This window comes from Sylvia atricapilla, chromosome W (assembly GCF_009819655.1).
Source record: "Sylvia atricapilla isolate bSylAtr1 chromosome W, bSylAtr1.pri, whole genome shotgun sequence".
Taxonomy (NCBI): Eukaryota; Metazoa; Chordata; class Aves; order Passeriformes; family Sylviidae; genus Sylvia; species Sylvia atricapilla.
In genome coordinates this window covers 17902281-17914019 of record NC_089173.1, presented here as the reverse complement: position 1 = coordinate 17914019, position 11739 = coordinate 17902281, and the positions used below count along the sequence as shown (strand labels likewise).

General features: G+C 48.9%; 1 protein-coding gene and 1 long non-coding RNA gene across 2 annotated transcripts in view; one reads left to right on the top strand and one right to left on the bottom strand.

Annotated features, from left to right (window-relative positions):
* The window catches only part of LOC136373319 (uncharacterized), a 573809-nt gene that overhangs the window by 98488 nt on the left and 463582 nt on the right, over positions 1-11739 (bottom strand). The gene's annotated exons all lie outside the window — the stretch shown is intronic.
* LOC136373313 (NF-kappa-B-repressing factor-like) lies at positions 469-10266 on the top strand. Its single transcript, XM_066338209.1, has 3 exons — positions 469-910; positions 5289-5410; positions 7460-10266. Exons 1-3 carry the CDS (start codon positions 708-710, stop codon positions 9442-9444), a joined length of 2310 nt encoding a protein of 769 aa, XP_066194306.1. The 5' UTR covers positions 469-707; the 3' UTR covers positions 9445-10266.

Below are 11739 nucleotides of genomic sequence, written 5' to 3'. Positions count from 1 at the left end.
GAAAGCCAGCGCGGCTGCTGTGGTGTGTGTGGGTGCTGCTCGCGGGGCCGACGGCGCTGGGCCCGGCGCTCCGGACAGCTCCGATCGGTCACGGGGAAGCCGAAGCCGGGTGAGGATGGCGGTTCCTGGCCCCGGGCAGCGCATCCTCGCGGGCAGGGCCGCTCCAGGGGCGACCGCGGCTGTTCGGCAAGGCCTGGGGCAGAGTCAGCCCCGTGGAGAGATCCCTGGGTTCCAGGGAGGGCGGGCGAGGAGCGGGACTGCCTCGGGGACCACTCCGGCCCCGCCCCTTCTGGCTTCGCCCCCTCCACTCAGGCCCCGCCCCTTTCCCCGCGCGTGGCAGCCCCGCCGACAGGGGGCGCTGAGGCCGGCGGCTCCGTCCCCGCCATGGCAGCTTTTTCTCGCAGTGTCGCGCGCGATCGTGACGCGCGGCCACGTCACGCGGCGCCGACCAGGCCGCGCCGTTCGGCTCCGCGCGAGTGACGGGAGCGGAACCGGGAGCGGGACCGGCATCGCGACGGCACTTGCGGGGCGAGACCGCCAGGGAACGGGGCCGGGGTGGGCAAGTGACGGGAGAGCTGAGGCTGGGCTGCGGTGGCCCGCAGTGAGCCGCGGCCTGGTCCACACGTGGGGCCTGGCCCCGCCGTACGCGCCCGGGCCTGGTGAGTCCGCGCCCCTGGCGGGATTCGGCCCCGCGGCCTTTGCCCACCATGCCGCCGCCGGCAGAGCCACAGCCGGAGGCGGTGCCCGAGGCGGTGTTGGAGCAATGGCGACAATACAACGAGACCGATCGGCAATGGGCGCTGCGCCGCCGCTTCATCCTCCGCCACCTCCCCGCGTACCCCGGCGCCGCCATCGACCAGCTACTGGCGCTCTCCGTGCTCTGGACCAACCACGTCTTCATGGGCTGCAGGTGAGGCCTGGGGGACACATCGGGCAGTGGGCAGTTTCTCGGCTCCCTGGGCTCGGCGCTCGCTGTCAGCCGGGGTTACCCCGCAGGACGGCAGGGGTCGGGGGCTCAGTAGGACGACCCGTGCTGCGGGCAGGAGCCTGGGTGGAAGTTTCAAGCCGGGTCAGGGGCCCCCGCGGGAGAAGGGGTGCAGGCTCCCGTCGTGGCCGAATCTCGGCCCCAGATGCGTTTTAGAAAGTAGCCGCAGAAGAGCTGGGATAAAAAGGGGCTGATGCAAGAGAACTTCTGTCCCTGGCCAGTTTTGTTTGCTTGAATATGCCGGTGTTTGTACGTAGAGGGGAGCAAGCCACTGGAAAAGTTTGTGTGTTTTGCAAGTAGTTTTTGATGTCCTGCCCCCAGGAGTCGTTAAGCTTGTGATGCTGTGCTGTGTCATTTAAGTGAGGAGAGAGTTTCCCTCTGAGCACAAAGCAGCCTGTACAGTCCCCTGAACATTCAGCTTTTCTGGGAGAAATAGGCGTGGAGAATGGAAGGGATATCCTTTCATCCAGCAGTACTCTCCATAGCCAGGTTGTGGCGATCTGCAGAAACGTCACCCACGTTCCACTGACACCTTTGATTATGGGATTGTTTTTATCTGGACGGAAGCAGTTGCTTAACGACCAACTTCTGCAAACTGTGCAGTGACAGAGGAGCTTGTGAGCATTGACGGCACATGGATGGACTTTTAATAATGTTCCATCCCACAGCCTTGTGGGGGAGTACTTTGTGTCATCTCTACAGAGCAAAATCAACATGAAATACAGATCTGCCTGTTTCCTTTTTTTTTTTTTTTTTTTTTTTTTTTCCTGGGTCAAGTACTAAACTGTTCTGCTCTGCAAGCGCCAAAATTTAATGTAGATTTAAATTAGTTTCAAATTCCAAAGCTTGAACAATATGTTAAAATTGAGAATGTCTTCTTCATGTAGTCTGTGTGGTCCATATTAATGTGTTTGTGTGCTGTCCTAATGGGGGACCTTCTCTGTGCCAGGGCTTTTGGGAATGGTGCAATAAACAGTTACAGGGTGCTGGTAATAGAAGTGAACAACTGTGTGGGAAGTTTCTAAATCCCAAAACCTGATGCAGTTTAAGCATGTCAGTGCACATACTTTCTGTGATGGACTCCTTCACCTGCAGCTCTCAGGGGAGATGAGATTTGGGCAGGATGCAGTCTGGAGCTAATATCAGTGAAGATGTTTTCCCAGAGCTGGTGTGCCTGTCTGGGAGCACTGCACAGGAACATACTGTACTGTTAAAACAATTCTAGCTTTACTTACAGTTGCCTGGGGAAGGAAGGAACCCACAGCGTTCCCTGGAACTGCCTTTTGCTGTTTGGGAAGAGCTGTTGTTGATTTATCAAGTAAATAGCTTCAAAGTTTGAGGGATTTTTGTTGTTTTCTCTCAAGTTTGTTGGCTGGTGTTTGTTTTGGGGTTTTGTTTTGTTTTCCTAATGCTGATTCCTTGCCAGCTGAAGACAACCTGTTTGTCAGAGTAGTTCAGCTGGTTAGAGCAGGGTGCTGATAATGACAATGTTGTAGGTTCAATCCCCGTATGGGCCATTCACTCAAGACTTGGACTTGATAATCCTTATGGGTCCCTTCCAACTCAGGCTGTTCTGTGAGGAACAGATCAGAGTCTTTGCTATGAAATCTGAGTGAGTGTTTTGCTGGGAGAGGATGTGGAAAGCATCCAGAAGGCTTAGAATACATGGTCTGTGAGGAAGGGGTTAAATAAAAGGCTTCATTTAGTTTAGGCATGAATGAGAGAAGGTGCTCCTATTCCCAGATATGTTACAAGTGGCTGAGAATGGGGGCAGTGGTGCAGGAAAGCAGCATGCTCCAGAGCTACAGGGATCAGGGTAAGGGATAACCTATTAGAGTCACAGCAGGGAGACTTCAGTTAGGTACTGGAGGCACTGGGTTCCTCTGGCCAGATTAGACAAACACATGCTGAGACTGGTTGATCTCTTCCCTGCCCCCAGCAGAAATATGAGCCCTAAAGGTCTCTATCTTTTGTGAAGAACGACAGGTGTCAAATCTGACACTGTTCTTGCACCCTGCTGGAAAGAGACATTGTCCATCACAGGTAATGTCATCTTGTCCCTGTAAGCCAGAGAGAAAAACAGATTCCCACTCCTCTCCCCTTTGGCTGCAAGAGGATGAGAATATGTCTTTGTTTGAAAGACAGGTGTCTGCCAACAAAGGCGGGAACCTCCTTTGCAATGGAGAATATGATCCCCTTCCCTCCAAATTGTTATAACTTTGAAATTAAGGGTTTTCAGGCAAAGATATGGGGAAAGGAATAACAGTTCTTTACTGGTATGTATATGTAAAACAAGGCAAACAAACACCAGCAGCGGCAGCACCAAGGAACAGAACACAAACCCAATGACAGCCTCTCTTGGCTGCGGCACCTTCCCCTGTGGTGCAGTTCTGGGCACAGCCGGCAGGGGCACTGCTGGCTCCTGGCTGGGCAGGGCAGTGTGATGATTCCCCAAGGGTGGCAAACAAAATGTAACAGAAACTGTGTAGCCCTAGTGGGAGCTTTGGGAGTCAGGTGGACATGGAGTGCAGGATTAAAGTGTAGCGAAAAAGCCCAAGGCAGTGGCAGAAAACACTGGGGCTGGGCAGCCACAGATGGGTTTCTGCAAGCAGCTGCCACATGCAGCTGGGAGACATGCCCTCTGGGAGGGGGTCAGGTCCCGGGTTTTTTCCCCTGAGGCACCTAAGTAGATAGTGAGGGTCCTTTCCAGTGAGGTAGGGTGTTAATAAAGTCCCACTTCAGTGGCTGTTCTTATGAGCTAAGGCTCACCCATGGTAGGAAAAGCAGTACAGGGCTGGGCTCTGGCGGTGGCAGCAAATTCTCCTCACAGCAAGCAACAGCTCAACTGTTCTCCTCTGATGCGACAGTGAGAGAGGAAGAGAAGCTGAGCCTAGTCAGAATCTCATGGTATCTTTGCCCTTCCAAAGAGAAAATCCCCCAGGTAAGAGAGTAGCAAGCTGCACACTTCACCCACCTTGGCCATTTCTTTAGTCTCTCTTAAGTACTGGTTGTTACCTTCTCTTAGCAACAGATGGGACAAAATTCCCTGAGAGAATGAAACAAAAGGAAAAATCCTAACCCACAACAGGGTATCACCACTATCTCATCTCCCTTTTATCCCTTCTGGAATTTTCTTCCCATTCCAGGTTCCACTGCCTCCACTGAGGGCTGATCTGTGCTGGTGAAGCAGGGACTACAGTAGTCTGTGCTCAGAGTTCTCACCCAGAAATTTATATGGATCTAATTTCTGCTTGGCCCTCTAAATCAGGAGCAGAAAAAACCTTTCTTGAGTGGAGCTTGAGTAGATTTCCAGAGCCCTTGGAACAGCAGTATTTAGAAGCTGGTGCAAATCATTGCAGCCCTGGCTGTTGGGACAGTTGTGGGCTCCTGTCTGTGGGTAGCGCCCTGATGCTTTCTGACTTTGGAAGGTCAGCATACCATAGAACAGGTGCAGCATTGCTCTTCCTTCTTTCCGAACCATGGTGTGAAGCTGTCAGAGGCTGTCAGGCCATGTTTCCAGGCTCTTCTTGGATAGAAAGGTTTGGGGTTTTTTTCCTGTTCAGCCTCAGCGTGCAAATGGCTCGAAATCATGTGACAGATCCCCAGAGCAATGGCAAACTGAGCTGGTGAGGGATGTCAGGCATAGAGGGATGGGCCTGTGTGGAACTGTGGGTATTGCAGCAGGGTCATGGTTTGCTCAGAGCTTGTCACAGCCACCTCACCTCTCTCGCGGTTCAGGAACCTAAAATATTTTGGTTACAGCACCCAGGTAGACTTCAGTTTGGCTTTTTAAAGAGTGCTCGATGAAGGCTAAGTAGTATCTTTGTCACCTGACATGGCAGTTGCAGTGTTGGTGATGTGCAGGCTCTGTCTACTGCTCTACACAGGATTCCAGTGCCAGTCTGAGCTCTGATTCACTGAAGCTGCTGCTCCTCCTTCACACCCCAGTGTTCATTAGTGCTCCTGGCAGCTCTGCCAAATACTGTATTTTCTCAGATAATGTATTGAAATTTCAGTTTAGAATACTGTCAGTGTGGTAGCTGCATGGTTTAATCAAAAGTGGGTTCATGCAGAGCCAGGTCAGCTGGTGTGTGGCTGTGTGCCCATGCCAGACCAGCTGTGGCAGGGGGACAGTGGTCAGTGCTGTGCTCTGTTCCAGCAGGATCAGAGGAGCATCTCCCTTGCACCTGCTGCTGTGTCTCAGACAGCTTTAGTTCTTGTTTTACATAATAAAAGCTTATGTGTGCATGTATGCTGCCCTGTGGGGCTTGCTCTGAGGTGTTCTGCTGTTGAACCCTCACAGATACGGTGTGCAGGTCATGGAGAAGGTTCTCAAGATGGCTGAAGGCATCGACATTGGGGAAACGAGGTCATATGAGTTGGTGCCCAACAGGAAGCTAAAGAGATACCACTCTACATCAGACAGTGAGTACATCTGCCTGTGTCAATGACCCTTTCCCTGTCCCTGTTTGGTGGGCATCACTGGGAGCGTGGGGACACCAGTGTGCCATGGGGCTGCCTCCAGGACAGCTGGCACAGCAAACTGGAGGGAAGTGCCCGTGGTGTGCTCTGCTGGACTGCAGTACAGTTCCTCCTCCTCTGCCATGTGCATGATTCACACGGAGTTCTATCTTTGCTTAAGAAAACACCATTTTTCATTTCAATTATTAGGTAATTGGTTTCCCTTAGGGATGGTGTCTGGAATCAAATACCTGTCTGGCTTTGTCTGCTGTGGTGAGGGGTGATGTTCTGACCCAAGGAAGGATTGTACATGTACATAGAGATGTGGAGTTCAGCTCATTGATTTTGAGTTAGAACCTGCTTGGAGCTTTGAGGGGATGGGGAGTAGACATGATATGTAGTTTTGGGGTTTTTTTTCTCCCTGCTGAGCCTGGAAGAGTGCTGTACATGTCAGCCAAGTCCTATGGTCTTAGGGATCAGTGTTCCAGCTTGTAGTTTTCCAGTGGAGGAAATGGAGCAGGCAGAGAGGGCTGGCAGTTTGATGGCTCTGTCTGCTGGCTTCTCCATGGCACCTTCAGAGCTGCCTGCCCTCCCTCTGGAGAGGGGTGGGAATTGTGCCTGGGTGCAGGCAGGCTCCTGTCAGTCAGCAGGTTGGCTGTGTGAGGCACAAATGGTCAGACAGCACAGGACTCCTCTGGACTTGGATATAATTTCTAGCTCTGCCAAAGTTGCTTCCCTTATTTTGACAGCCAGCAATCTTTCTGTGCTTCCATGGGCCAGCTGCAAAACTTGAGATAGTGCTCTTTGCCCTTGTTTTGTCTGTCACAGGCAGCAGCCCTGAGGGTTCTCCAGGGCTTGTTGCACAGATGGCATAATGAGTTGTTCTGCTGGCAAAAGCCTTTAGGTGCTGCTGCAGTGCAACCATCAAAAACAGATGAAGGAAGAAATGCAAACCTTGCCATAATTCATCAAAACTGATGGGCAAAGGATTTATTGTGTAAGAGCTTTGTCACCTGATTTCAGTACGAAGGAAGGGCTGTTTATGCTATGTGCAGGTGTTTTTTTCACCTGCAGCAAGCTGGATGGTGATACCTGTGCTGTGGTGGTTGATGTCTAGACAGCCTGACCTACAGCAGGGCCACACACATTGGCACTGGATTAGGCAGCATTTCCTGGCACTGAGCTGGCCTTTTGCTTCTCTGATGAAGTTACACACATGTACCTTGTCAGCATGTGGGTGCTCAATCTTCCACAGGAGAAGTCTTGTGTAACCAGCTCTTAGATGTAGCATATTTGCTTGTCAGCTATTTTATTCTCCCTTTCTGCAGTAGCTGTGCATGCCAGGATAGTCTGTCTCATTTGCATTTCTTCTGGAGAAGAAACAAGAGGTCTGTCAGTGATGGGACCCTCAGTCACTACAGCTGTCCCTTGAGGCTGGGGCAGATTTCTTCATGTTTGCTGCCCTTTAGCCCAAAGCAATTACACTGAGAAAAAACGTGCTTCTATTAAGTCAGCAACAGCTCTGTGTGTTTTGGAAAGGAGGGTTTGGTACCACTGTGTTCCACCTCAGATGAAAAGACCTGATGATAAAGTAGTTTATCTGACATCATACTGCAACCCTGCAGCAGAGTCAGAGGTGAGACTCTAGTCCTGCTCTGGTGTTCTGTCTTGTTGACCATAATTTTACTCATTTTAGTAGATTTGAAGGGATTAACTTCAGAAATGGGTCAGTGGGCAATGTTGGAAGGCAGCAATCATGTGACTAAATATGTAGAGATTTTTGTGTGGTAGCTGTGAAGGTGGAAATACCACTGTAGTGACCTGCACAAGAATGACTGATTGTCTTTGATGAACTGTAAATGTCTTTTGGAAGGAAACCTTTTGGGTTTTGACTAAGGAATGTAAATCCTGTGTTCAGAGCCTGCAGGCTTCTCTTGAAGATCACTTTCTGAAAACACTGTCTTCCTGTCATAGCACATATTGGTAATTGTGTAATTTTCTTCCATCTCATAGGTCCAGAGCCAGAAGAGATTCCTGAGCCACCCAAAAAGGTGGTTCCCAGGTTCCGAGTGCGACCACGCTTTGAGCCCATACATTTTGTCACCAGTGCTGAGAAGGATGGGAAGAAGGAAAAGTCTCTGGATAACCAAATGCAGGTGAACCAGGAGGCAAATACAAACAGCATGGCACAGCCAGCTGAAAACTGTAAAAATTGTTTTGTGAATGCACGAGAGGTGGATCCCCAGCTCTCCAGCTCAGCTGGGCTTGGCTTTTCAGGCCCAGCAGCAGCAGCCAAGAAGGCTGTGAATAGTGTGGACTCTACCACAAGCAGCACCTTGCAGGTTTCTGTTTCCCCTTCAACTGCCCCGTCTGCATCAGAGACTTTCCCTCCGTCAGCAATAATGCTGAAGCAGAGCTTTATGGAGAAACTGTCAGCAGCTGTCTGGAAAAATCTTACTAATCCAGATGCAAACACTGGGACGGATAAAATTAACTTCACGTATCTTTTGACACGTTCAATTCAGGCATGCAAGACAAACCCTGAATATATTTATGTTCCTCTGAAAGAGATTGCCCCTGCTGACCTCCCCAAGAGCAAGAAGCTCCTGACAGATGGCTTCGCTTGTGAGGTGCGATGTCAGAATGTCTACCTGGCCACTGGCTATGCTGGCAGCAAGAATGGATCTCGGGATCGAGCTGCAGAGCAGGCAGTGAAGCTGCTGAAGAAATCCGTGGAAGTTCAAGTTGTTCAGCGGAAGTTCAAGCACACCTACCACGAGGATCTGGTGGTGTGTGAAGCAGGTGTGTGCCGCCCAGATTTCCCTCCTGCTCTCAAACCTCATGAGGAGTTCGTAGTTGCCAACAGGGACTGTGTCCCAGTGCAGCCTGGTACTGAATCCATGAAAGGTTCCATGAATACCAACAAAGACTGGACTAGTTTTGTCCTCACAGAGAATGCCAGCGATGCAATAGGAATTCTTAACAATTCTGCCTCATATAACAAAATGTCTGTTGAATATAAGTATGAATTAATGCCCAACCGCTCGTGGCGTTGTCAGGTGTATCTCCAAGATCACTGCCTGGCTGAGGGATTTGGCACAAAAAAGACCAGCAAGCATGCAGCAGCTGAGGAGGCACTGAAAATCCTGCAGAAGATGCAGTCAAATATAGCATCCCTGAAAGTGACCCAGGTGCAGAAAGTGGGCTGCTCATCACGGGGCTCCGGGAGGAAGAAGGACCTGAAGGACCTGGTGATCTATGAGAACTCCAGTAACCCGGTGTGTACCCTAAATGACACCGCCCAGTTCAACAAGATGACGGTGGAGTATGTCTTTGAGAGGATGACAGGCATGCGATGGAAATGCAAGGTGATGCTTGAAGATGAATTCATTGCAGAAGCAGTTGGAGTGAAGAAATCTGTCAAGCATGAGGCGGCAGAGGAAGCCGTGAAAATCCTCAAAAAGACTCAGCCAACTGTTGTTAATAACCTGAAGAAAGGCACTGTCGAAGATGTCATCTCCAGAAATGAGATTCGGGGTCGATCAGCAGAAGAGGCTTTCAAACAGAAGATCAAAGAAGACAACATTGGGAACCAAATTTTAAGAAAAATGGGCTGGACAGGTGGTGGCCTAGGGAAAGATGGTGAAGGAATTAGGGAGCCTATTTCAGTAAAGGAGCAGTTCAAAAGGGAAGGACTTGGGCTTGATGTAGAACGAGTGAACAGAATCGCTAAGAGAGATATTGAAGAGATCATTCGAAACTATGCACGCTCAGACAGTCACATTGACTTGACTTTCTCTAGAGAACTGACCATGGATGAGCGGAAGCAGATACATCAAATTGCCCAAAAATATGGTCTTAAAAGTAAATCCCATGGGCAGGGACACAACAGATACTTGGTGGTGAGCAGGAAGCGGCGCAAGGAAGATCTGTTAGATCAGCTGAAGCAGGAAGGCCAGGTTGGGCATTATGAGCTTATCATGCCCCAAGCAAACTGAGGTGAGGTGTCCCCTTTGAGCAGACACTGGACACTCGACTAAAGAAAGAGATGCTGCATTTTTTTTTTTTTGTGGGTAATAATGACATTAACGACTTTTACTTTGGCAATATAATTTTTAAAATGTTGTTAGATGTGTAGGACCGACTGAATTCTGTTCAAGCACATTAGCACAACCCAAAAGCAGTAGTGCTGTTACTGTATGTGTGTAACTGAGACACTAAATAATAAGGGGCCAGACAGAGAGCAACGAGGTCAAACCACTGTGGCTAGCATGACGTTCTCCGTTTATTCTCTCTCAGACAGCGGGTTATATAGATTCCCAGTATAGTTTACAATGACAGGCCATACAAAAAATGCAAACAAACACTATTTATCTTATTCTTAAGGTGGCTGAACTGTTCATGCCACAACACTATACCTAAAAATCCACTATTCCCTGGGACACCTTAACATGAATTTTCACTGTGCCACAGAGACCTACACAGGCCTTGTAGGCCAAAGGGCTCAGTCTGGAGTTGCTCAACCCTCAATCCAAATATAAATCATGTCCTCGCTCTCTAAGAAACTCTGCAACATATGTGTCTTTGCTATTACTTCTTCCTTCACATTTTATTAGTTTTGTAATAGCAAACACACATGTCCAATGAGAAGAAATTTGACATAGTTTAAAATTATAGGTCCCTTATTCTTCTTGAACAAGGAAGGAAAAACTTTTTTAAAAAAATTAAAAAAGCAAAGGAAATGCAGTTTGGGGGCATAAACTTGTATGTAAAATTGGTATTAATGACAAATAAAGTTTTATTTCTGAAAAGAAAAAAAAGGTTTTGTCACACTTTGTATTAAAAAAGTGTGAAAAGTTGATTATTCTTGAGAAATACATATATCAAGGTCTTGTCTCTGCTGTGTGTACAGTATGTAAACCTTAACCAGTTTAGTGGTAGTTTTAGTCATAGATTTCTGCCTTGAGTCTCCTATTCTGAGAATCACTGAAGGTACCTTCATTGCTAGCAAATGAGACTGAGAATTCCAGCATGTTTCTACCTTGGAGTACAGTTGACATGTGCAGATACCATGGTGAAGTGTGAAATATAAAAACTGGAGGTAAATGCAGAGCTAACGCTCAAAGATGCTCGTGTAGCTTGTGGGGACTGTTATATTATATAACTTATTTTTTTACTTGGACTATCAGCTCTTTAATCCTGAACAAAACCAAATCTGTTCCTGGTTATTTCTCTGCTTCATCCCTGTACCAGTGCTTGTATCTGGTGAAGGCAATTTCCCAGGAAACTTCTGGCCTTGCTCTGACCATGTGTGAGTGTGGAAGCTCTCCAGGGCCAGCTTATGCCACTGAGAGGCTGGAGTGCTTCCCTCATTTACGGGGAAGCAGCCTCTGACCTCCATCTGCGCTGCTTTGTGGGCAGGGTTACAGGACAGTGCTCTGTGAGCCTTGGAGCTCACTTCATGCTTGGGAAGCTTAAAGGATAGCAATTGACCTTGGAAGATCCAGGAGTGAGGCAGGCCTAGAAATGCTGGTTATTCTGTCAGCAGTGGGGTCTGCAGATGATCCTGTACTGCTAAGCCAGTCCTAATGCAGTGTTTTTGTCTGGTCTCCTGTTGCCATGTCTCAGCCATCACCTTCAGTTTTCTGCTGCTTATATTTGCCTCTCCAAATAATTACATCCTCCTCTACATTTTTTTCCCCACCTCTTGTTCTGCTTTGTTTTTAAATGCTCTCAGGGCTGAGGTGAGGATGCCTAACCTCAGAATGTCCTGGTGGTGAGCTGTTAGAGGGATTTTCATCCCAGCAGGGTGCTGAGGAAGAGGAGAGACTGCCCTGGCAGGTAAGACTCAGGAAGCAGAGATCAAGTGTCCTCTCCTCTCTGCCTGGCTGCAGCAGAGCTTCTGCCTGCTTGGCCTGCTGAGTAACAAACAACTTTCTGCTGCTGTGAAAAAAATATGGCAGTTAATTCTGAAAGTAGTTTTTTTCCATTTTGTTTGGGGTTGTTTTTCGTGCATTATTTTTTCTCCCTATGTTTGAATTCTGCTGTCAAGAACACTGGGCTCTAGCAGATGGTACTGTAGGAGTGGAAGAAGCCTGGTACTTTATAGGGAAAGAAGTGAAGCTCCTCCTCCCTAACTTAGGTTTGCACCAGGTTGTTAGAGCTTGGTGATGCCAAGGAAGGCAGTAAGAGCATCACTGGTATTCAAGATGAAAAAGGCCTCTTTTGGAAGAAGTGGGGCCTAGCTGTAGTCACTGTAGCTCAGCAGGGGCAGCTGGCCCAGACAGTCTGTG